This window comes from Crotalus tigris, unplaced genomic scaffold, assembly GCF_016545835.1.
Source record: "Crotalus tigris isolate CLP2741 ecotype Arizona unplaced genomic scaffold, ASM1654583v1 scf7180000017601.7605149639:7615979, whole genome shotgun sequence".
In the NCBI taxonomy this organism is placed as follows: Eukaryota; Metazoa; Chordata; class Lepidosauria; order Squamata; family Viperidae; genus Crotalus; species Crotalus tigris.
The window spans coordinates 2,014,654-2,040,997 of record NW_024096505.1 but is presented as its reverse complement, the minus strand read 5'-3'; the positions used below and the strand labels follow the sequence as shown (position 1 = coordinate 2,040,997).

Sequence of the window (26,344 nt, the reverse complement as noted above, 5' to 3'; positions counted from 1 at the left end):
TAGAATCAGTATATTCTGCTGTGATACACCCTAGTATGGTCACTGAACATAAGGAATAAAATACATCCATCATTATGTTCAATGTATGCAAAGTGTGCAAAAAATAAACCAACTGTTTGTAACAATGCATGATAATTTCCTGTGTACAAAATATTTAACAGTCAAGACACTCACAACCCAATATTTGTGACTCCAAAATGCTGAAGACTTAATGCAAACTATTTCAAACTTGCTGTTTCGTTTGATGGAAATAGGCCACCAAGTAGGGCATGGGGGTCTAGGAATCATAGAATTGAAAGGGGACATAGAGGTCATAGTCAAACTCTTCAGTGCTGGAGCCACTAGAATATCTTTAGCTTCAGTTCGAAGATCCATAGAGAAGGAGAACTCATTATACAGCAATCTGTTGCACTGGCTGGCAGATAATATGCAAAAAATTATTCCTGAACCCTGACTTGAACCTATTTTCTTATAGTTTTAACCTGTTGGTTCTAATCCTGTCTTCTGGGGCAAAAAAAATAACTTCACACTTTCTGTGTAATACTTCTTTAGACAACTGAACACTGCCTACTCATCTGTTCTGTAGACTAAACATATCCAGATTCTTCATCATCTTGGTAGTCTTGGTAGTCTTCTTCTGAACTTGCTTCAGATTGCCACATGATCTAAATGGGATCGCACCACAACAAAGTATTTCATGTCGTCTTGCTTCTATATTTCTGTTAATATACCCTAAGTTGGCATTTGCATTTTTAGCAACTGCATTACACTGTTGAGTCATGTTTAATTTGTAGTCAGCAAAGATACCCAGATACCTTTCATACCTACTGCTGCCAAGACAGGTCTTCCCAGTCCTATACTTGTGCTATACATTTTTCCTACCCAGATGCAAAACTTGTTTTTCCTTGGTGAATTCTACCCACTGCTCATGCCTGACTAGGTCTTTTGAATCTTCTTTTTCATTTTATTTGAATACCTCTCCCAGTTTTGTATAATCTGCAAACTTTATAAGTGTCTCCTCAACTCTTTCACCCAAATCTTTGACGAAATATGTTGAACAACACAGGGCTGAGGACATAGACCAATGATATTCTATTACTTACACTATTTTTCTCCAAGCTGAAGGGAGACCATTATTAAGCCCTCTTTGGATACAGTCATTCATCAACTGTGAACCAGGACCTAAGATATCATCAGTTTCAACCCCCTGTACACTGCAGGATTTAGTACATGATTCCTGATAATTGTCTTTGCAGCTTCTATTTGAAAACCTTCAGTGAAGGGAAAGAAACCACTCCATGCAGTAACCTATTTTACTGCTTAACAGCTCTTACTGTCACGTTCTTCCAAATACTGAATCTGTATCTTCATCTTTGGAGTTTCATCTCATTAGCTTTAGTCTTGGCCTCTGGAGCAAGTGAGAATAAGCCCAATCCCTCTGCTATGTGACACCCCTTTAGGTGTTTGAAGACAACTATCATGTGTCCTACTGTAACGGTATGTGAGAAAATCTTGGGAGGTGAGGCAAAGAGATGCTGTCTAAGGCAGGGGTCCCCAACCCCTCGTCCGTGGACCAGCACCGGGCCGCAGCATGCCAGCAACCAGGCCATGCAAACAAGTGAAGCCCCATGTGCTGGATGCAGGCAGCATATGAAACCATGCACCCTCTTGTCCACAGAAAAATCTTTCTCCATAGAACCAGTCCCTGGTGCCCAAAAGGTTGGGAGCCTCTGGTCTAAGGAATAGTCATATATGAAATGGCATAGCCCAGAGTGGGTGAAGCAAGAACTCAGAAGGGATCATACCTAGCTTCTTGTGTTGTAAAGGAAACAGTGGAGTATGAGCTTTCAGACTTACAAGATTGTTATTGTAGCCTTACAGTAAACTAGAACTATCTCACTGGTTGCATTTCCTATCTGGTCTACTTGGGAAGGTTGACTCTCCTCAGCCTTCTCTTCTGCAAGTTAAACTTATCTAGGATTTTTTTTTACTACTCCTCATAGGACCATTTCCAGCTTCTTCTTCATCTTGGTAACCCTTCTCTTGATTTGCTCAGATTTAACAATACCCTTTTAAAACTGGAGCATACATAACTGAACATAATACTTCAGGTGAGGTCTGACTAAGGCAGAATAGAACTGATAATTACTTCCTACAATCTGAACTTTATGTCACTCTTGATACTCTTCTAGATGCTGCTGGCCTTCTTTATAACTGCAGTACACTCTAGTCCAGTGATGGCAAACCTTTTAGAGACCGAGTGCCCAAAACCCGCCCCTGCCTCCCCGCCCAACCTCGCTCTGTGCCCCACCCACCTGCATGGCCACCCACTGCCTCCACAGCCCACCGCGATCTCCCAGGCAGCCCAACAGCATCATGGCGGCCACGCCCTCCGCCCATGCCCCGCAGCATCATCTGCATGTGACAGGGCGCGAGGGCAGAGTCTTTTCTCACTGCCTGGCTGCCATGCCCTTGACTGTGCTGCTCTGCGTGGACCGCGCTCGGGGGCAACTCTGCTCTGGGGGGGGCTGCTGGTGAGAAGGAGGGGACTGCGGGGGGAGGCAGGGCTGGGGCGACAGTGCATGTGCCCACAGAGAGAGCTCTGAGTGCCACCTTTGGTTCACCACCACTGCTCTTGTCCATGAAAATGGCTTTGTCCTTATCTCACCAACAATTCTCTTCCATTTTGAGAGCTCTATGAGTGGAACTCTTTTGGTGAAGCCAATTAGCAGTGGAATGTTTTCCACAGTGTTCATATATATTTGCAATGGGAGTCATATTTTCAGTCCCCAAAGCAATGAAAGCTCCATAGTTTAGGGACCCTCCTTTTAAAGAGTAAGGGGTGTTGTTCTGCACCCTAAGGTCACTTTCTCATATGTTAAGAAATATCCACAGCACTACGTGTGCCCCTGGACTTCTCAAATAAAGTATGAGACATTAAAATGTTGCATCAGTTCAGAACAGGAAACCACTGAGGATGTTCAGATGTAGTATTTTACAACTCTTCTTTTTGTCACTTTTTTTAGATGTTCAAGAAACAGAGATATTGTAGCCCACATGAAGATACATAGATACAGAAGTATGGAAGCAAAATTACAGTACTGTAATCTTCCTTCAATTGTCCCCCCCCTTTACGTTAGTACTGTTGGTACACAACGGCATACGGTTCACTGTGGCTAGTTCCTGATTAACAGTTAACATCCAGATATCAATTTATATGGTAACTTACCAATCATAAGCAAGAATAGAGTAAGTAATTATCTTCTGCAATATATATTTTAAATGTCTGAGCACCATCACTTAGGAAGGACAGTAGTATTTCATACCCTAAATCTTCCAAACTCACAACAAGGATATCTTATAAACACTAGGTAAACAATTTTCCCAATAAATGAATGTCTTTGCCCCTCGACATAAATAATGTCCAGGTGGGAATAATCAAATCGATTTCATTCCATTTCACCATTTACTATTCTGGACTAAAACACAAAATTCACTCTCAATCTTGAAATTTCTCGTCCTTCTGAAAATATATATAGCACTATCGCCGGTACCACAGAATAAGCTGCAGCATGACCTACATTTACCTCAGTGCTGCGCTGTGGGAAGATGCAGAACAGGAGCTTTAAATCAATTCTGATCCTCCCGCCCTCCTCCGTTACTTTTTATTTTGGAAACCCTATCCCCAGTCTCTTCCTCTTAAGTCGGCCGGGTACGGTCTCCCTTTGCCGGAGCTATCCAAAGCCTGAGCGGAGCAGGTGAAACTCTCCCAAACTGAAGCGACGCACAGACCTAGAGACTCTGAAGGAAAACAAGAGCACGTTTACCCTCAAAGAGCACGCTCCTCCCCCTTCGGCTCTTCAGCCAATAGGGTGCAAGAGAGTGCCGCGGGACAGCCAGTAGAATGCCGAGATAGAGCCGCCCTTGTGAAGAAGCCGCCGGTATCCCGACCGGCCCCGCTTCCCTTTGCTTTGCTGGTGTCGTTTCCAGCAGCCGATCAATCTTGACCCGCTGCGGACGCTGCTGCGGGCTTCTCTCCCGCCCGCCAATCCTCCCATTCCTCTTTGTTTCCTCCCCTCTTCTCCTCCCCTGGGGGCACATGGCATGTCTGATGGCTGCTTTCTCCATGGGTGCCGTTCTGGTAAGTTAGATGCTCTCTCTGTCTCTGTGTCTCTGTCTCTCCACATCGGAGCATCTCCAAGCTGGAACCATACCTCTACTGATCATAGCAAGGATCTTACCTTGCCTACCTTTGCGGTAGGCATTTTGCATACGCCCCCCTCCCCCCCCCGCCGCCAGAGGCAGCCAGGAGCGCGAAAGTCGTGGGAAGAATTGAACAAGCAAAAAAGATGCAATTTAGGGACCTGGCAGAAAGTGTGGCTTGAGTTTGGAGGCGTGGAGAACTCCTGCTGCCTATCATCCTCTCCCAGCCCTCACTTTCCGCGTCTGGATCCCTTGATCTTGTATTTGCCCCTCAGGCTTGTCGGAGCCGGCGGCTTGTTCATCTTTTCCGAAAGGGAAGCCGGGCTGTTAGATGGATCTCTATTTTTAAGCCCAGCGCTTAGAAGCCTCAGAGAGGGGAGGCCGAGTTCAAAGCGCGGAGTTCCTTCATGTAGACCGAGGGGGAAGGACGCCGCTCTTTCCTCTCCTCTCCAGAAGGGACCTGGAGAGCCTGCTCGGAGGTGGGCTGGCGGCGCCTTCCTGGATCTGACTCCCCTTGCCACGGTTCAGTCCTCGCTCTTATTGGAGGGGCAGAAGAAGGATCCTTCGCCTCTTCTCTTGCATTATTTCCCAGTGCACAAATTGCTGTGGTGAGCGCATGTTTTCTTTTCTTTCTTTCTTTCTTTCTTTCTTTCTTTCTTTCTTTCTTTCTTTCTTTCTTTCTTTCTTTCTTTCTTTCTTTCTTTCTTTCTTTCTTTCTTTCTTTCTTTTTTTGCCGGGTGTTTCCTGGCTGCGGCTTGTTTGTTTTTTCCCCCCTTGACACGGAAATGGCTTTTAATGTCATGTGTAATGCCATTTTCACAATGCAAATCATCCCCTAATGTAATTTATAGGAATGCATTTACCCATTGGCTCGGCGGCAGATGCCCTCACTGAAAGCCTCCAAAGTTATTCAAGGTCTAATTTATTGTAACAAAATAGACTGGTTAAAATCGAAAGGCTTATGTTTATTTTCTTCGTCGCGGGATAAGGAATGTGTGTGTGTGTCTCTGTGTGTGTCTGTGTCTGTGTGTGTGTGTGTGTGTGTGTGTGTGTGTGTGGAGGGCGACATTTACATCATCCTGTATTTGGAGTCAGCTGCATATAGCAGGGTTTGACCGAAAGTTACCTTAGTGTTGCGCTCATTAAAAAAAATGGAGGGGGGAAGAGGATGGTTTTCTGAGCATGCTCAGACTGTCACGGGCGCATCCTGTGATTCGAGAACACTTCTCCTTTCCAGCTCATTATATAATGATAGATTTGGTGTAAAAGGAACAAGAAAGTCGATTTTCTTAAAATTAATTAATCTTAGTTGGAAGATAAACTTTTTTTTTAAATCAAAGACATTTGCTGGCTAAGGAATGGATTTACAGTTCTGTTGTGTAAAGATATTTAAATCCTCCTCCCAAGTGATAAAATCTGGATTTAAAGAGCCACAGGAAAGTGGAATGAGCATTACATTAGGTTTTAGGTTACCTAAATGGAGATGGAGAACATATCTGTTACATCATGTAATGACATCACGTAATGCATGAAGTTAGACATACATAAATTAAAAGTTAGATATACATACTATTTATCTTTTCATTGTAGTTTGGAATGATGGACTCTTTCTATATTTCTACATTACCCAATTGCAGGGGACCAGAGGTTTAGTCTTCCAAACATTCAATTCGTGCCGGAGCCCATCCTCGGGGAACTTCTCTCTACCAGAATGTGTTAGGTTTTTCTATGAATTCTCATTTCCCCAAATAATAAGCATCTTTACATTACCAGGATGTTTGAATTTACTATTACTGAAAGAAATTCAGTGCCTCTTACTCAGTAAAACTCTTACATGTGGTAGGTAGAGATGAAGATTTTAAAGGGGAAATAATTTATTAAATTTATATGTTGCCTGACTCCCAGTGGTTTACAGCTGTTAAAAACATTGAAGAAAAAAACAAAAATCTCACAAAAATGGCACAAGACAAAAGAACAATGATAGCAAATAAAAGTGGGAAAAAAGAAGAAGAAGAAAGGGGCATCAGTTATCCTCACCAAAGGCCTGGGTGAAGAACCATGTCTTTAAGGCTTTTTGAAATACCAGTAGGATAGGAGTTATTCCAATTTGGTGGGAACCTCATCCCAGAAAGCAGGTGCTGCTGTAGAGAAGTCTGCTTCTGGGGTCCAGGGAGATGGCATTGTTCAATGAGTAAAACCCAGAGCGTGGCAAATCTGTAGGATTAAACTAGCCAGTCAAATACAATGGGAAACAGGTGGTCCCTCAAATAATCAGGCCATATGTCATGCAGGGTTTTATATGTGGCGACCAGCATCTTGAATCACAGCCAGAAGCAAATTAGAATTAATTATTTCTGAAATGCTCATTTTATCATCTGAGATTTTAAATTAAATTTCTGAATTCTTGTCCAAATTGCATGTTTCTCTTTCCCTCTGCACTGCAAAAGAACTGTCTAAACAAGACAACAGAAGCAAACATCAAAATGATGTGCTTTGAGCTAAGCCCAAGTTACCTTTTTTGGAATCAGAGGTGCTTCTGCAAGAGAATTCTACAAATGGTTAGAAAGCAATTTTCCAACTTGGTGGTCTCATAAGATCACAATACTTTATTTCAAGCAAAGGCATAGAACACAAAGTAGAGGGTGCATGTGCAGCCATCAGTTTATTATATTTCCCCTTTTTTGGAGTGGAATGAGAGATTTTGTGTACTGCATGACCTATAGCAGCTGAAGACAGGATGATAATTCTTTTCTCTTTGTTCTCAATGTTGCAAGATCAGCAGAAAAGACAATGATAGCTTATCTTCACATTTCTTTTGAGGGACTAGAGAGTGGAAGTAGTGGAATGGAAGTAGTCTAAATAATCCAATACCTTGAAGATAGGTCTGAAGTAGATAAATTGATCCTTCGTTCCTGCTATGTGAAATCTGTGTTTATGGTCTTAAATATAACTTTATGTTGGGGCTAATACTGATATAGTCCTGAGAATACTATGGATAACTAAGAAAACAAATGGAGCAAATAATCATATCAATTCACTCATTTAGGGCACAAATGACCAGGATCATATTTTGGGCACATTAGGTGAAGACCTAGCTTTCTTGACAAGTCTGCAATACTGGGAAAGGTGGAAGGAAAGAAAAAAAGATGACCAGCAGCAAGGTAGAGGGACTCAATGGGTACATCATTAGAAGACCCAAAGGACTTTCTTGGGGGATAGATCGTTCTCAAGAAAATCTATGTGGTCACTAAAAATCAACACCAACCTGATGCACATAAACAAATACAGATGTTCTCATATTTGAAATTGGCATAAAGTGTATATATCAATGGCACAAATATTACGCATACCAAGAATAACTACAAACCTGTAAATCATTAGTATCTGGCAGCAATGTGTATGCCTGGAGTCCAAGTTATAAGCTCTCTCATAGCTCTACCAATCCCAAATTGTAGAGAACCAGGAGAGAGCCTGGAAGCAAATATTCAGAAACAGTTATGTAAACAAAGAAGACAGTCCTGGGAAGAGGAATAGTTTTAAGAAGACACTCAGGCTGACTCCTCACTGATTTAGTGAGGTATAAGGGGGAGGGGAGGAGAAGCACAATCAAGTTTGCAAAATTCTGTTTTTATAACCTATCTCAGCAAAATATAGTTCTGTGGGTCTGTTTCCTGATCTGGTCCACCTCAAAGGGTCCACACTAATTCATATCAAAACATTTCACTTGGCTCCTTAATTACTTCTCTATGTTGTAAAAGATGACATATCAATGGAAAACAATGAACAACCTGTTTCTGCCTGGTTGTCTGGAGAGGTTATTGATTTAATAGCTACTTAGACATTTTCTACTCTTCTGCCAATTGGTGGAAAAGTGAAGGACAGTTAAGTATCATTCTGCACATAATATACATCCATGTTTTGTCAATTTTCTTGCCCTAACAGCCCCCTTACCTCCTGAAAAATTGTTCATGACCGTTTGGAAGAATATAAATTGCACAGGAACACATTTTATAAACTGAGGAAATAGCAGAAATCTGGTACCCTATTTAGCTTAAGTATAAAAGGGCTTTCTGTTATCTCTGATACAGCCAAAGGAATTTATGCTGTATTCTTTCATTCTTTGACTCTTCCATTGATGATGTTGTTGAAATACGATGAGTCCCAGAATGGCCTAATATAGTGCAGCTCCATAGATTAATGAGTATTTCTATATTTGATCTTGTCACAGATGTTTTACACATTATCAATGCATCTTCATTGCATTGCCTGAATATACAAATAAGTCACATTGTTACTGTCTTGTTGGCACAATACTAATTGGATGACTCTGAAAGGTTTTCTAAACCAGTAATGCAGAAATGGCCTTAGAGTGCTTTTAATCCAAAATGTTTCATCAGTTAAAAAATATAAATCAGAACATTTCAATGGCATATCGAAGTTCTCCTCCAAACTATAATGTTCATGTGTATTGGATTACAACTCATACAATCCCTGAAAAATGCAGCATTAGATATAATATGGTTGCTGGCTGACATATAATATTTGCTATTGTAAAGTCAACCTTTAAGAACAGCAACCACTTTTTAGCTCTGAAGATGGTTTAGTAATTTGTACCAAATGTTCAAAGGAATGGTGAATTTCTTGATGTCTTGCTCTGATGCTTGATCAGTACATTCTAGCCTACCTGGTTGTTATGGTTTTTACCCAGCAGGTGATCCCTGGAAACTAAGAGCATCATTTATATAACTTGCAGGATTCACATATTGGTCTAGATGAGTTCCAGCATGGAGAATAAATAATACTTTTTAAAATGGCTCACTGGGTCTGATGAAGGAAAGTTATTCTTCAGAAAACAAGTCTGGCAGTACACAAACTAAGGAAGTATAGTCAGTAACCAAAGGAAGGAAAATGAAGCATTTTCCACTTGGTTTTTCTTCAAAAACTCCTCACAATATGTAGTAAAGTGATATTTTATGAAATCAATGCGTGTTCAGGGCTCCAGATTTTATTTTAACATAGAATTGGCCGATAAAATTATGTTTGGAGATTTGCAAATGGGCTATATGCAAAGTTGGCAGTCTCCCCATTGTGGGAAAGACACTCTAGTTGCATTGAGCTGGCTGAAACAGTGAATAAATTGACACAACAAATACAAATTGTAAGGGGGAGGGGATAAAGATATGTTGATTTCTTATTTGGGTGTTCTGCAGGTAGAATAAAAAAAGCTGTGAAAAACAAGACATCAGTTTGAATCACTTGAAAGGTGCTGTTGATCAGTGCAGAAAATCTTGAGGAATATGGATGAATAGTTTTCAGTATTCCTGAATATTGGATGTTCATCCAATTAGCCTTGCCAACTATACTGCAAGTACTGTCTTTACAAGTTGATGTCACACATCCTAACAGACTGTGCCTGATTTGGAGGATCTAATCTAAACAAATTTAGGATCTAATCCTAAACAAGGATTTTACATAAACTTTCATACACAAAGTTAAGATCCAGAATCAGAACAAAGAGTTGAAAGCACATAAATGCTACATGGCTCTTGAAAATGTTAAATGATCACATATTGTGACCTAAAATGAAAATAATAATTTTAGCTGACTTTACTGATAATTTTTCCATGGATATATGAACAATCATTTGGGTAAATGTTAATTCTGTAGCTTTACTACATTGAGTATTAATTTTCTTTGGGTATTGGCTTTCCTTGTTAAAGTACAACCAGGACTCAAATTTATCTGTGGTGGCTAGCCTAACCATAGCAATAGAGTGTTTGTTGTAAGCTTTCCATATTGACTGTACTGTACTAATGAAATTGTTACTCGCTGTTGCCTGGGATTACACTATACCTATTAATATTCATTCAGTTATGAGCTGGCATACAGTATTAGAATAAACAGTAACAAACATTGTCTCACATGTTACCATCTTCTCCCCTAGCATGGCCATAAAGAAAAGTAGAAAGCTTTTACTTATGGTCTTTGGGTCAGACAATGTGCAGTTGGTTTTAACTATGGTTAATGGAAGCATGCCCTTAATGGTAGATTATCCAAATGATAATTAGAGTTAAAATTAACTTTAGCGTACAATTTAGTACAATACTAAACTGTGGCTAATATAAAATATGAACATTATGTGGACCTGACAGAGGCAAAAAAAGGAGGGGTACACAAAACCTGAAGTATTATGAGTGTATTGGATTCTTGCTTATTTATACAAATGGAAGATCTCAGGTGTTTTATGAAAAAGAAACATGTAAGCATACATTTACAGACAAAGAAACCAATGCAAGACATTTAAGATTGGCAAAAATGAACACTGGAGTTGGAGTAGTGCTTTCAGTAACGCAGTTTACAATTCTTGAATTTACACATTAAGTGAAATGCAGTTATGAGGCAATATATTGTGGTGCAGAGTGCTATTTAAATGGGGGTGGGGGAAACATGCACAAAAGTCTTTAATAGGATAAACAACAAAATAATTGTCATGTTTTACTAAAAAAAGAATGATGCATGAAGGAAGAACAAATTTAAAATTGAAAAATGAGAAAGTGGGCCACACTTTAATTGATTTGCCTATCTCCAAACAGCCATATTTTCTTGTAAAATAACAATGTCAGCAGAACATCATAGAGTTAACTCTTTTTCTGTAGTAGTATACGAATTGTTCTGGGACAAATATACAATAATTGCATTTGTAATAAGAGAGAGGGAGGGAGGGAGGGAGGGAGAGAGAGAGAGGACAGCATAAGAAAGCTTATGTTTTATTTCTTTTTCCCTCTTGTGTTCTAGAATGTGAGTAATTCTTCATCTACTATGCCTGAGTCAAAGTCAATATGTGTTTCAGTAGATGAGGTGGTCTCTGGTGGTACAGAAACACAAGAGGTTCATTTGCTCAATGGCCATTTAAAGAAGATGGACAATGTTTTGCCTGAAGCCCATCATTTCTCCTACCTTCCTCGAAGACCAGCTGTGAACATTGAAATTAAAGACCTCTCCTATGCTATACCAGAAGGACCCTGGTGGAACAAGAAAGGTAAGCTAGGATGAATATATTTGTTCAGAAGCCTGCTGATTCTGGGTTAGTACTAATTTGGGGCTGGGTAGTAATACTCCATTTTGAAGAGCAGACCTGCAACTTACGGGCCCACTTGCAGCTCTTGCTGGAACAGTGGCTGGAAGCCATGGCCAAGAGGGGCCTGTCTAATACACCACTTGTGGCCTTTATTAGAGCAGGAAATACTGAAGACTATCATTTATAACTTGTCATCTTGTACCTCAGTTACTGTAGTTTTCTTTACATGTGACAATTGCATCAGCTGCTGATACGTTTCTGAGTGCAGTTCAAGATGTTGATTATTACCTGTAAAGCTGGCCCTGTATATTTGTGAGGCTATCTTTCTTAGATAGATTCTACCTGACCAACTGTCTGACCAGAGAATGCCTGCCGAAGATATGGAAGTGGGCATTCTCTGTGGGAGCTCCTGTCTCTTGGAACAACTTGCAACCCCTATTTGTCAAATTGAACTTTAATACATTAAAATTGCAAATTTATAGAAAACCAAGAAAGGGTTAATACAGTTTGCGTTTCCAAAGAAAATTGTTGTAAAAGGCTATAAGCATCATCTACATCAGGGGTGTTAAACTTCATACTGAAGCCGCCCCATCCCATTGCTGGCAATGGCAAAACTGGCCCGATACGTTGTGCGGAGTCATGTGACGTTGCAAGTTTGACATGTTTGATCTACATGATTAAGAATTGTAAAATGTGTTCTGATAAAAACTGTTCAAAGTTGTCTTTGGCATTTCTGAAATGTTTGCTAAAAAGAATGGGTACTCATCCATACTGTTTTTCAACTTCAGATAGTGAAAATCAGTGCTTTCTATTTAGTACCCAGTTTCAAACCTACATCATACTGATAATTTCCAATGACATTAAACAGCATGATAGCAATTAGTTAAAATTGAGTGGAACATGCTGACAGAATTATAGTGTTTAACAGGAATGATTCTGGACTACTAAAGTTATACATTATATTTTAATTTTTATGATGCATATTCTGCCAGGAAGGAAGAAGCCACACATGATATTTCCATTAGTCAATACATCTATTGAGATAATTACTCTAGAGAAAAATGAAGCTCTTGAGGCTAATGTCCCATATTTATTATGAAGCAATTAGATTTTCACCTGAGTCTTTAGACTTGGCTGTATGATATCACTTGTTTGTTTTACCCTTTCAGAACATAGTGATGCACAGAATTTTAGCATGGCTTGTTTCTGATGTGTAATTCTCTATAATGTTTTCCACGTAGTCTACTAAAATGCTGATTCCCTTCTCCTTTAATCAAAACCCTTGATTAATTCAAAGACTCAGCATGATAGAGACTGAAGTCCATTTTGCACAGAAGTAATAAGCAAACAAAGAATGATTTGTGATCTAAATGGTTAGTGTTGAGCTAGTAGAATATAATAGCTTTAGGAGAAAGCTTTATGTTTTATGAATCTTCCAGCTTATTTCTCCCAGTAGAGAGAGTGTTATTGATGGTCCTTGTAGAGAGCCAAACCTAGCTCAGGTTCCAGACTGTCCACTTACCATGGAGGCCTGGAATAAGGATTCAGCAAGAAATGCACAACTCCCAAAGAACTTCATTCTTTGAATCAAAGCCTATTTCCAAGTTTCTTTGCAGAATCAGTAGATTATAGGAAGAGAAATGTTATCATTTTTGTCCTCTTCAATTCTGGTTATAAAATAGATTAAGCAGCATATAAAAGCAAGTAGCCATGATTGAAAAACCCCAAGGTCAAGACTTGGTTAGTACTTGAATGGGAGATCACCAAAAATTCAGTGGAATGGGATGATGGACAGCTGAAAAAACAGATCAGAAGAATGCAGGAGCAATCTGCTTCTGGGCTGTTGCTAAGAAAACTGCATGGAAGTGCCAAGATATTAATGAAAAACAAAGTAAAACATACTTTTTACCATGCTATAATATTAAAGATTACTGTTTTCAAACAGATATTTTGATTATTGCCCATAGGATAGTTTATGAATTTAACAGGTTCTGGCTGTTTCCTGTGAAATAGATGAATCCTTCCATGTGACAATATATTAGGTAGCACTTTTTGCCACCATAACATCCATACATAATATTCAGAAAATTAATTCTAAGACTATTGAAGGTCTTAGATCAGGGGTGTCAAACTGCTGGCCTGTGGGCCGATTTCATCATACCAAAGCTGTGCCTACCCCATTGCCGGCAATGCAAAAAGAGTCGTGATACGTCGTGACATGCCACGTGACGTAGCGAGTTTGACACCAGTGTCTTAGATAAGTGAGGGCTGATATTGTATACTGTACTGATTTAGCTGTTTTTCCTCGAGCTGATTTGAATTCTATTTTCCATTTTCCCATACTCAACAAGAAGTACAATTTCCCTTTAATTTCTGTGCACATAGTCTATTATATTCACTGTGCTACTTGTACAAGAGGAGCAAGATCTAGACTGTAAGAATACTGATGACCACTAAAGAGCAGCAAAGAGTTATTGGTTTTTGAATATCTCTGCTGCCATCTAGTGATCATCTTAGATTTTTACAGCCCAAATATGTGTTTTGTCTGTAAATATTGTATTCATGCTGAATATAGATTCTTAAGACTAATTATAACAATTATAATAATATTCACTCCATGCCTGTGGGAAGTCAGCTCCCTATATTATACACTTTATACTCATAACAAGAAGCTGTTTGGCATATTTTGAGTAAAGGCATGCTATGGATACCAAAGAGGAGCACTTTAAGATCATCAGAAAACTTAAAACCAAAACAAAATGAAATATATAGAGCTCTCATCTCATACTGCTACTCTGCTACCATTTTAGCTCCTCTGATTTTTTTAGTGAAGACAGAGTTACCTATATTCAGCAAGTTAATGCATTTGAGCATAGCTTATTTCATCCATTGCTACCCTGCCATCTGGTCTAAACAAGATAAAGGTTGTAAAATATTGAAATAGTATTTTTAATGAAATATTAAATAATTATAGAGGTTGTTTGTCAGTTTTAGCTGTAAATCAACACTGTATTTCTGAGAAATATATCTATTTTGGTACTTGCTTGAAATTCATGTTCTTATTTATCTTATATTTTTAGAGTTGATAATTTGGCTTTAAAGGGCTATGTTGCAATTTGATGAACACTTGGGAATAATCGCCTTCAAACATTGTGAGACTTGCATGCTAGTACACACATACTACAATTATGCTATTAAATATTCACCTAAAAATAGAAAGTGTGAAGGACTCTTACAACATTTCTGGTACAATCTACTGATTAATTCCTATGCAGTCCCCAATAAAAGTTAGATTTATAGTAAATGCTGCAAATGCTATAACTAATTATTGCAAATAAAGCTATAGGATATTTGCATAAATCCCATTTTTTTCTGCATCTATTCATTAATGAAATGCATGCATGCTCTTAAATATTTTTCTTTTCCATTTTGTAGCAAATGTCTGAAACATTCTCAGTTTTTCAGGTTATTAAGAAAGGCAGCTGTTTTTTATATGTTTATCTTTGCTATGCAAATAAATGTATTTTGTTCAGCTGCATATATATCTTAGGTTTTTTTTCAACTATCAGAATTAAAGATAAAGTTGATCCAGTAATAGACTTCATTTGTTAAGTATTTATGTTTAATCTGCAAACCACTGTTTAAAAACTATTAAAGTAGAATATACTCATTGCTGGCAAATGAAATAATGTGGTATAAATATCCCATTGTTTCACCTTTCAAAAAAGCTTAGGTGTCATAAATTCTACTCTGACACACTCATATAAAAAGTGTACATCTTGTATTGGGTTGGAAAGATTCTATCCCCTACCTTTTGAAAGGCAAATGGTGAAAAATAGGATTTATTTTATATGATTTGTTGTTTCTAATCAGAGAATTCAGGAAAAGCCTGTTCTTGTGTGGCAGGTGCATTGCGGTTGAGGTGCTGCATGAAGCAGCTCTCTCTCATTCATGCTCGGTTACTATCAGTCATTGCACTATAGTAACCTCAGCCTGTGATGTTGGAGCAGTGACGAAGCAGTGGTTGATTGGTTGCATTATGTCTGTTGCTAAGATGAGTGAGGAAAGGAAGGAAGGAAGGATTGTCGGAGAAAAATGCACATTCTTTATAAGATTCAAAAGGACTGAATGTTATAGTTAGGATTTTGCTTATATTTTTTGACAGTAGGTATGCTTACCTCTTAATTAACTTAAGATTTAGTCACTTCTCCAAAAAAAAAAAATACCTAGTTAGACTGAATGAAATTCAGGATGCAGCAACTCAGTGCGAAGACAGTGTTAAAGGCATCTTTAAAAAAATGTGTAAACTAGACGTGATCCATTAATTGTCTTTATTCTAAAACCAACAAATATAATGTAACTCTTTTTTGTTGCTGCAACAGCTGCACATTTTAGCGTTGGACTTCATAGACCTGATTTTTTGATTCAATGAGTAATTTGGAATATAGTGTTGAAAAAGCAGAAATTAGCAAATCGCTTTTCCTATCAATCAAAGATGGCAGAAGAAAACCCTTTCTCTTTTTAAAAATGATATGTTTAATAAATAGCCTGATCTTACACTGTTTTAAATATTTTTAATTGATTGCAGTGCATTCCTGCAATACCAATAACTAGGTGATCCTTCTCCTTCCCTGTTGAATTGAATTTAGTTACCTACTTTGGGAAGAAAAGAGAAATGCTTGTGTTGTGGACAAAGTACACCCTGGAACAACTTACACAAATTCACAGATCTATGGTTAGTAAATTCAGGGCAAAATGGCACTGAACTTGATCATAGTGGCTCTATTAAAATAAACACAAGCAAATTATAACTATTTTTAATCTCATTATTTCACTTTGTTTGTTTATTTGTTAAATTTATATGGCTACCCAACTCACTCATGGTGACTCGAAGTGACTTGCAGAAATCAAATTCCAGTGCAAAAGTCAGAGTCAGCCACTCCTGACTATGTTTGTATCCACCTCTGTATCTTTATGGATGTATCTTGAACCAGTTTTACATCAGTACTTTGTATTATTGAGGCTTCAAAAGAATTAGCACAGGTATTAAATATTGTGTAGTGGGAATAGCCAGGCGTTGAAGAGACGGTGTAGAATTAACAGCTCTTTATTAGGTTCTCACAGAAGCAAGCTCTAGTACAGTGATTCTCAACCTTTCTAATGCCGTGACCCCATAATACAGTTCCCCATGTTGTGTTGACCCCCAAGTGGGTGTGGCCACCAATAAGAGGGAGTAGGACAGCGAGGGAAAAAGGAAAAAAATGGCGGACAGCATGGTTTGGTGACCCCCGTGAAATGGTCATTCGACCCCAAATGGGGTCCCGACCCACAGGTTGAGAACCACTGCTCTAGTAGCAGCTGCCTGACTTATATTTATATGGACTGCCACTAGGTGGCGGCCAATCAGTTTAAAGTACTCATTCGCGCCAAAAAACAACAGGCTTAAGGTTATACAGACAGACAGTCTATCTTTTAAATAAAGCAATCAGTTAATCATTTCTTTATAGCAGACCCTTTGAATTGCTTAATACATAACATTAAAAATATTAAGCGTGCCTGGAAATGGCAGTAACTACCTTACCAGTCAAAGATAATATTTGGCTACTTGGATTTCTATTGTCAGTAAGGCTCAATATGCACCCCAACTTTCATTCTGATGCCTCAAAGGAGAGCAGTTCTATCTAGGACAGAACACACCTTTTGCAATCCTGTGAGCCATCTAATCTGAAATTCTGTTCAGTTTGGGATGTTTCAGTAGGAACTTGCAAGTGTTTATTCTGTCCAACTACTCTAGTCCCCAGGGAACAATTGTTTTCTGGCTATGCCCTCCCAATGGCCAATCAATTTCCTTCCTAGAAGCAGTCCATAAAAGGGTTGATATATTGTGTGTATGCGTACATAGTATGTGTACCCAGAGTTAAAATAATATATTCAAAGTTATATATGTATGGTATATGTATTATGTATTATATATTATATGTATGTACCGGTATATGTATGTGTTATACATATGTATTTTATAGCTTGTATGTATATGCAGACACAACAATAAGCTTTAACATCAAAATATCTTTTTTACATTATCCTAAGTTCGGCTCAATAAAATCTGCTTTGGTTATAGGGGTCTTTCAGTGGTGGTGGGATAAATAATGATCCATATGAGAGGGAGTAGCCAATCAAGATGGAAGGCTTTGCCTAAAAGAAAGTAAAATGTACAGGGTAACTGAATAACAAAGCTTATGCTGGCATAGCTGTAAAGCAGCAGTCCCCAACCTTTTTGGCACCAGGGACTGGTTTCATGGAAGACAATATTTCCATAGTGGGTGGAGTGCACAACCTAGACCCCATACACGCGCAGTTTCATTCACCCACTGCTCACCTCCAGTTGTGCGGCCCGGTTCCTAACAAGCCACAGACTGGTACTGATCTATGTCCCAGGGGTTGGGGACTCTTGCTGTACAGTATTATAGTATTTTCAACTCAAAGTTAAGCACAAGGGCATTCATAGTGGGCTGCAGACAGTGTTCAGTGTCCATTTTTGCACAAATGATTGGTAGCTTGTATTTGCAGTAGGGCAACTTAGCAATATGGATATAGCCTTAAGATTCAAGGCTCCCTTAAGTCTAAGTTTCGTATCACAGTCAAAGTCTTAGATTGGGTCTATGATGCTGCATACACATTCTTTTTTTGTAGAATAGAACATGTTCTTTATGATATTAAAATAGTTTAAAACTTAAGTATTTAAATATTTTAAAACAGTACTTTCCTCTGCTTATTCTCTTCAGTATTTAGGTTTCTAATCCTTAAAAGAGAAATATATATGGATGTGACAGAGAATTTTAAAAACTGCATAGAGTATTCAGTATTTATTTTACAGACATTTAAGAATCATTACCTAAAATATATACAACTGTATGTTCCAAGGTTGTCTGTATATTGTGCTATTATCTAAACTGATCTGAAATGCTGAATGTAGGTCACTTAGGTCTTTTGAAACAGAAGGTGGTTCAGGATTATTTTAATTGCTTAGGCCTGAAATTTGAATTGCAAAACCTAAAATCTCTAGAAATATATATATATTTCATTTGGTTAGAATTGCGTATGATGGGTTTCTGTTTTATACTTCTAAATATAGATAGATAATTAGAACAATTAGATATTTTAACAGTTTCTATGTTTAGCAGTTTGCAGTGAAATATTTTCATTTCTGAGATTTAATTACTGCAAATTATCCAAAGGAAATAAAGTTCCAGACTGGAACTTGAGTTTCATGTTCCTTAGAGATTTCTCTTCTTTCCTTTGGAAATACTGATTCTTTTATAAGGTTACTGTGAAAGCCCTATCTACTCCCCTAGAAATATTTAGTGATGGTAGAAATTTCAACTAAAACTAACTTTTAAATTTAGTTTTGTAATTACTTCCTTTGCACAAGAAATTAAATATATGGAACTAAATACAGGAAGTCCTCAGCTTATGGCTACAGTTGAGCCCAACATTTATGTTGCTAAGTGAGAAATTTGTTAAGTGAGTTTTGCCTCATTTTATGACTTTTCTTGCCATATTTGTTACGTGAATCACTGTAGTGTCAAATCAGTAACACAATTGTTAAGTGAATCTGGTTTCCCCATTGACGTTGCTTGTCAGAAGGTTGCAAAAGGTGATCATATGACCCTGGGACACTGCAACTGCCATACATTTGAGCCAGTTGTCAAGCATCCAAATGTAAATCACATGATTATGGGGATGCTGCAATGGTCATAAGTGTGAAAAATGGTCATAAGTCACTTTTTTAGTGCCGTTATAACTTTGAACAGTACTAAGTGAACTGTTGTAAGTTGAGGACTAGTTATTCTATTTTAAAGTTGAAATAGTTTTTTTAATCAGATATTTTATCTTAATATATGGTATGATGTACCGTGTATTCCGGCGTATAAGACGACTTTTGAGAGCGTCGAAACAGCTTTCGAACTCGGGGGTCGTCTTATATGCCGAGTCATCTTATACGCCAGAAATAAGGTAGTTACCGGCGTATAAGATGACTTTCTAGGCATGCGACTCGGCGTTGATCGTCTTATACACCAGAAATACCGGTAGTTTCCGGTGTATAAGATGACTTTCTAGGCATGCGACTCGGCATCGATCATCTTGCGACCCGGCGTCAAACTAGGGGGTCGTCTTATACGCCGGGTCGCCCTATATGCTGGAATATACAGTAAATGTGCTTCTCTCCCACACCATGTTTATTTTCTGCACGTATATTTCTGTGTTGTCTCTTGTTTAGGTGTTTGGCAATCCATAAGTAGATACTGTACATCATATTCTGAAAAAAAAAAACCTTCCATCCTTTTTCTTCTAGATTCTACTCAATGGGATTTAGAAAAAAAAATCCATAATACTTGTATAAGTTGTCAGTCACTCACTCAAAATATTAAAATAATGAATCATGCAAGCCTTCTCTTATGGTTTCTCCCTTTATCTGAAAAAAAGGGCAAATGAGTAGATAGTGATTTCTGAGCAAAGTATAACTCTTTATCCTTCAAGTGGATGGCATGAAGATTGCCTCATGCAATACATCACTGAAACACTTGCATGCAGTCTGGTATCTGCAGGGTTATTATCATTTATTGACCTATTTAAAAAACTCGCTCTGTCCTGAGCTGCAACAGTGCTATATACCTCTCTGCATTTGCCTTAATCTTTCTCACATAATCCTAGTGTCTGCTGCTGAGAAGCAGGTTCTAACATGTTCAACCATCTGCAAGTCTACAGGATTTTACTTTATCCAACTTTTCGAGTAGGCTAGCACTGGAGACTTTGACAGATGTTTCTTGATATCAAGAAACATTACAACCGCTACATTTTCTCGGCCTCCCATGTTACCTGATTATTTATCTGATGTGAAAAAATAAGATTTCTATGACCTGATTGTTCCTTTGAATTCAAACTAACTTCTGGAAATGGCAGCGTTTGTCCTACATGCTTACAGACATAGTGCTTGAGAATCTGCTCTGATACTCTGTGTATCCACACCATTAGAATATCTGAAGGGCAGGTTAGGGACAGATGATCATGGACAAAACTGGTCTGAAAAGGTTTATGAATGAAACTGTTGACAATTGCTGCTGCCAATAGTTGTTATTTTGGATATGTTTGCCACCTTGAGTTATTCTTAAAAATAATAAAGACAGGAAACAAACAGACAAATAAAATTATGCTATATTCAGTTAGATGTATTTTCAAACTTTTTCAGGCCATAGAATCTGTAAGTTAAAAATAGCAGCAACAATGTTTTCCAGAATCTCTGATCAAGAGATTAAGCTTTAGGGATAGAAAATTGGCTGCTTGAGAGGATTTTTTTTTTCATTCTTAGTTTCTCATGGAATTGGATAGATTTCTTATAGACCCAAGAGTTACTTCCATGGAACACATTTTTAAAAAACCCTGGACCGATTCATTACAATATAACTCCTATGACTACATTTTATGTCTTGCTATTTGACAAGTACATCAGTAGGGCATATTAAAATAAAAACTTCATATGAGGGCAAGAGATATTTATTTGTTTGTTTGTTTGATTTTTATAGCTGCCCATCTCAACAAGTGACTCTTTTTAAAACAAAAACAAAACAGTGCAAAATAAATATCTATGGCACTAAGTAAAAATGATAATATGGATGTTAACACAGCCAGGAAATGGAGCTCTTAACACAGTTGGAACTCTAGGCCCAAGCACCAGAACCAAGATTCAAAGACCTGAGAAGTGCCAAGAGTTTCAGGATCATCCTGATATCCGAAGGGAGAATATTCCAGAGGACATGGCGACAGCAGAGAAAGCATGTCTCCTGATTCCTGCCAGCTGACAGTCCTTGGCTGAAGGGACCCATAAATCCCAGCCTGCCTGGCTGAGTTGGACGGGTAGAAATAACTGGAAGAAAATGGTCTTTAAAGAAACCTGGCTCCAAGACATGAAGCGCTTTTAAAGATGATAACCACCACCTTGAATTGCACCTGGAAACACACTGACACTCAAATGCAGCCCACAAAGCAGTGATATTAAAGGTATTGCATATCTGACATCTTTAACTACCCAGGCAGATGCATTCTGCAGCAGTTGAAGCTTCCGAATGCTCTTCAAGGGCAGCTCCATCTATAGCACATTGCAATAATCCATATAAGAGGTCATGAGAGTGTGACTGACTCTGAACAAAACCTTATGCTCAAGATCCAGGAATGATGCTCAACAAGCTTTTTAAATACTGTGAGAGTCCTGGGACTAGGAAATAACAATGTGAATAGAATAGAATAGAATAGAATAGAATAGAGTAGAGTAGAGTAGAGTAGAATAGAATAGAATAGAATAGAATCTGGAAGGAACCTTGGAAGGCTTCTAGTCCAGCCCCCAGGAGACCTTATAGCATTTGAGACAAGTGGTTGTGCAGTCTCTTCTTAAAAACCTCCAGTGATGAAACACCCCCAACTTCTGAAAGCAAGCCCTTCCATCCGTTAATTGTTCAATCTGTTAGGTTTTTTCTTCATTCCAGGTTGCTTCTCTCCTTGATTAATTTCCACTCAATGTTTCTTGACCTGCCCTGTGGTGCTTTTGAAAATAAGTTGACCCCTTCTTCTTTGTGGCAGCTCCTCAAATACTGGAATACTGCTATCATGTCATCCTTTTCTTTAGGCTAGCCAAATCCAAATAATAATAATAATAATAATAATAATAATAATAATAATAATAATAACAAACAGACAAGCACCTGCAACATAACACCCCAGACTTAACAATTGTCGATAAGAAAGACAAAAAAGTCTGGATAGTGGACGTGGCAGTGCCTGGAGATATCAGAATAGAAGAGAAAGAACTGGAGAAGATAACAAAATACAAAGACCTACAAATAGAAATAGAAAGACTGTGGCAAAAGCAAGCAAGGGTAGTACCAATAGTCTTAGGCTCCTTGGGTGCAATCCCAAAACAACTGGAGCACCACTTGAACACAATTGGCATTGACAAATTCGCTATTAGTCAATTGCAAAAGGCGGCCTTATTAGGAACTGCTTCCATCCTGCGACGATACCTTTAATACCATCAAACATCCACATCTGCCTATCCCAGGTCCTGGGTAAGGACTCGATAGGTAGACAAAATGCCAAATCCAGGCTGAACATCTGGCTGACTGTGCTATGAATGATAATAATAATAATAATAATAATAATAATAATAATAATAATAATAATAATAATAGTCTGGATAGTGGATGTGGCAGTGCCTGGAGACAGCAGAATAGACGAGAAAGAACTGGAGAAGATAACAAAATACAAAGACCTACAAATAGAAATAGAAAGACTGTGGCAAAAGCAAGCAAGGGTAGTACCAATAGTAATAGGCTCCTTGGGTGCAATCCAAAACAACTGGAGCACCACTTGAACACCATTGGCATTGACAAATTCGCTATTAGTCAATTGCAAAAGGCGACCTTACTAGGAACTGCTTCCATCCTGCGACGATACCTGTAATACCATCAAACATCCACATCTGCCTATCCCAGGTCCTAGGTAAGGACTCGATAGGTAGACAAAATGCCAAATCCAGTCTGAACATCTGGCTGACTGTGCGATGATCGATAATAATAATAATAATAATAATAATAATAATAAAGTTGGAAGGGATCTTCGAGGTCATCTAGTCCAACCCCCTGCTCAGGCAGGAAACCCTATACCATTTCAAACAAATGGCTGTCCAGTCTCTTCATAAAAACTTCCAGTGTTGGAGCATTCACTGCTTCTGGAGGCAGGTTGTTCCACTGGTTAATTGTTCTAACTGTCAGGAAGTTTCTCCTTAGTTCTAGGCTGCTTCTCTCCCTGATTAGTTTCCATCCGTTGCTTCTTGTCCTGCAACCATTTTTCATATATTTTAGTCTCCAGGTTTTTTTATCATCTTAGTTGCTCTTTTTAGTTACATTCTACGCAATTTAGAAGATTATTTTCAAGTTTCTGTACATGGATTAAAGGGTATATCAAATAGCAGTATAATAACATGATTTATTGCTACAAATGGAAATAAAGTCAAACTTGACTTCTGGTGATTTCATTTCCATAATGTTTTTATTATATATTCAAAGAGCATAAATGCTTTGACAATTATTATTTTCAAGTTGAGGTCAATTAATTATTGTGGGTTGATTGTGCTTGGGGAGTATTAGAAGAGGCGGTTGTGGAGATAGCTTCCATCAGAGTTTTTTTCTCTCCCAATTTTGCCTTTTTCATTAGCACTTGGTGTCCTGAATTCATGTTGTACCCATTACCTCCTGTTATCTTTCCTATTTTTGATATGAGCTGCTCTACAGACTTCAGACAATGGATATGAGTAGTGTTCCACTATTTTATTTGGAGAAGAAGAGAATTGTAATAATGCTATTCATATCAATAGTATTCACATCAATAGTATTGAAATGGCCAGACTCCTACTATACTGTTTAAGGTAGAAAAGTTGTAATAGTACTGTATTTTGAAATATCTTTAGATAATATAGTCTCATTTTTTCTCATTGCAGTGTACAGTTAAATAGTTTTATTTTCTTATTTTGTCAATTCCCCTATGTCTGTGTCAACCTTATGAAGTAATCCAGATAAGTAGCTCACCCAGGAGAAGTAACTCTACATTTGTTTACAGAATCTTGGAAGTCTGAAAGTAGCATACAGCTCTCCCCACCTCCCAACTCAACTTTACAGTCTAAGAAACCAAGAAAAACTCTTAAGATGTTTTCCATGCCTTCATTCCTTCTGCCAGCTCAGCTGCCTAATGGTGCCTAATTTGTGGCTCTTGTATTTCAAGATCACTTCCATATATCATGACAGTTTATCAGGATCAGTACTTTTTCACCCTGCCCCTGTGAAGTGGGCTTACTTGTAATGTGTAATATATGGTTGCCCAGCAGGGTGGTAAATTTCAGTTAGGATTAGATTAGTTAAGTTTCTATACAGGATCAAACTAACTACATAATTATGCCCTGATATCTTCTACATGTTTCTTTTTATATCAATGTATCCCGCATTTTCTTTAACTTGGGAAATGTCCAAGGAGAATTTGGGGGCATTCAAATCAGCCTAGAGAAAATAAGCAGAGCCCTGCAATTGAGTCGTACCCAGTCTTATTACATTCCTCTAATCGATGGGTGTTTACTCTAGTAGATGGTGACAAGATGAAAAGAAATGGAAATAAAGGCAAAGGAGAAAAACAATCAATGGATAATGAGTTTGAAAGCTCCTGTTTTAATTTTTTCAAATAATGATTTTTTTTCTCTTTTGAGGAGCATTTGTTATGTTTATATTCCAAGTTAAGCTTCTGTAATCCATATTCATGCTAAACGTTTAGAAAAAATGATCCATGAAGTACTTATTTCAGTATTATTTCTTTCAGTTTCCTTTTACACTGGTTGGAGTTTTTGAACTTGATACCTCCATTTGACTCTTCTGTAAATTTTCTTTGAATTTTTCAAGAAATTATCTCACCTTCTGGACAGAATTGAATCAAAACCCCTGCTGTTTAAAAGTAAAAATAACTGCTTCCTGTTTGTCCAATTGAAATGGAATCTTCTTCTGCTTTAATATTTCAATAAAAAAACCCTCTTTTCTCTTACATAAAATTCTGATAGGAAAATTTTAATGACAGTTATATCTGTATTATCAATATTTAATCTTGTATTAAAATGCTGCTGCAATATTTGAACCCTTGTTTTATTTCTGACAAAGTACACCAAAACTTCCCTTGGGGTATTTCTTGCAGTTTCTGCCTCTGTATCTTCTTCCTAATCTAAATAATTGCCAAGACTTTAATAATCCTTTTTCTAATTATCTTCATCAGAAACCTCTGGGATTGCTCTAGGTCTTTAAACAAAATTCCTTCTCTCTCAGTTCCAGTGGAGCCAGATTATCTAATTCTCTTTCAACTTTCTGTCTATACCTTCTATCTTACTTGCTAAAATTCCATTTTGTTGTAATGTGGAATATAGTAATAAAGACTTCAAGAACCAATGTTTTCAATCGTACTCTAATTTTCTGTCTTATTACTACAATCTTATAGCAGTTGTAGTCTAGGTTAGATAATTAAATTAAGATTTTATTTTATACCTAAACTAATTTTGATGTGTTTGTGGAAGGTTTTTTTCCACCCTGGAGACTTTCTTTGATTTTTAGAGTCCATGTCTTCAAAGTCTGATTCACATACAGCCTTTGCTGTATGTGTGCTTAAAATTGCCATTTTGACGACATGAAAAATGAGAATTTGAAATATATGTTCATGAATAAATGCTGCAGAGGATGACAGTAATTTTTTAGTTGTCAGTTTAGCTAATAAATTGTAAATTGGCTCACAAAGGTTGAAACTGGTTAATTAGATCCTAATGAGAAGGAAGGACTCACTGGAGAAGGGCCTAATGCTGGGAAAGATTGAGGGCAATAGAAGAATGGGACGACAGAGAATGAGATGGCTGGATGGAGTCATTGAAGTAGTAGGTGTGAACTTAAATGGACTCCAGAAGATGGTAGAGGACAGGAAGACCTGGAGGAACATTGTCCATGGGGTCGCGATGGGTCGGACACGACTTCGCAATTAACAACAACAAAAAGACTTATGAAAGAAGTCCTTCCTTCTTTCTATACTGGATCTGCCTTCTTCAGCCATATAGTTTCCACCAATTTCTTAGTTTAGCAGGTGCTGAAGATGTTGCTGTGTCTTCCAATTTGTCTTGTATAACTGCACCCATGACTTACATGTAGCACTGAATATCTAACTGGCTGAACACAATACAAACCTTTGTTGCAAAATGATGGCGCTTAACAAGGTTTGCCATCAATTTTATTTATAGTGACTGCAATTTAACTTCTGTTTTGAAATGGCTGTATATTTTCTCTTCTCAGAGACATGGTGATATATCACTTATTACCTGTGTTGACAACTTAGCACAAGAGACAATCACACACGTAAGAAATATTCAGGAAGCATCTGGTATTTTGTACACTGATTAATGGTAGATATGTTATATGTAGCTTTTTTGTCTTTGTCAGC

The 26,344-nt window shown here is 37.9% G+C and overlaps 1 protein-coding gene across 2 annotated transcripts in view; it reads left to right on the top strand.

The window, feature by feature from the left end:
• Positions 1-3,901: 3,901 nt before the first annotated feature.
• Positions 3,902-26,344, top strand: part of ABCG1 (ATP binding cassette subfamily G member 1) — a 49,471-nt gene continuing 27,028 nt past the window's right edge. The window contains exons 1-2 of one of the 2 annotated variants that reach the window (XM_039369079.1): positions 3,902-4,141; positions 10,999-11,242. In XM_039369079.1, coding sequence (XP_039225013.1) covers positions 4,100-4,141; positions 10,999-11,242 — 286 coding nt within the window. In that variant the 5' untranslated portion in view covers positions 3,902-4,099. Of the gene's footprint in view, positions 4,142-4,326; positions 4,812-10,998; positions 11,243-26,344 lie in introns of those variants that run through there. The other variant, XM_039369087.1, reaches the window with a different exon arrangement.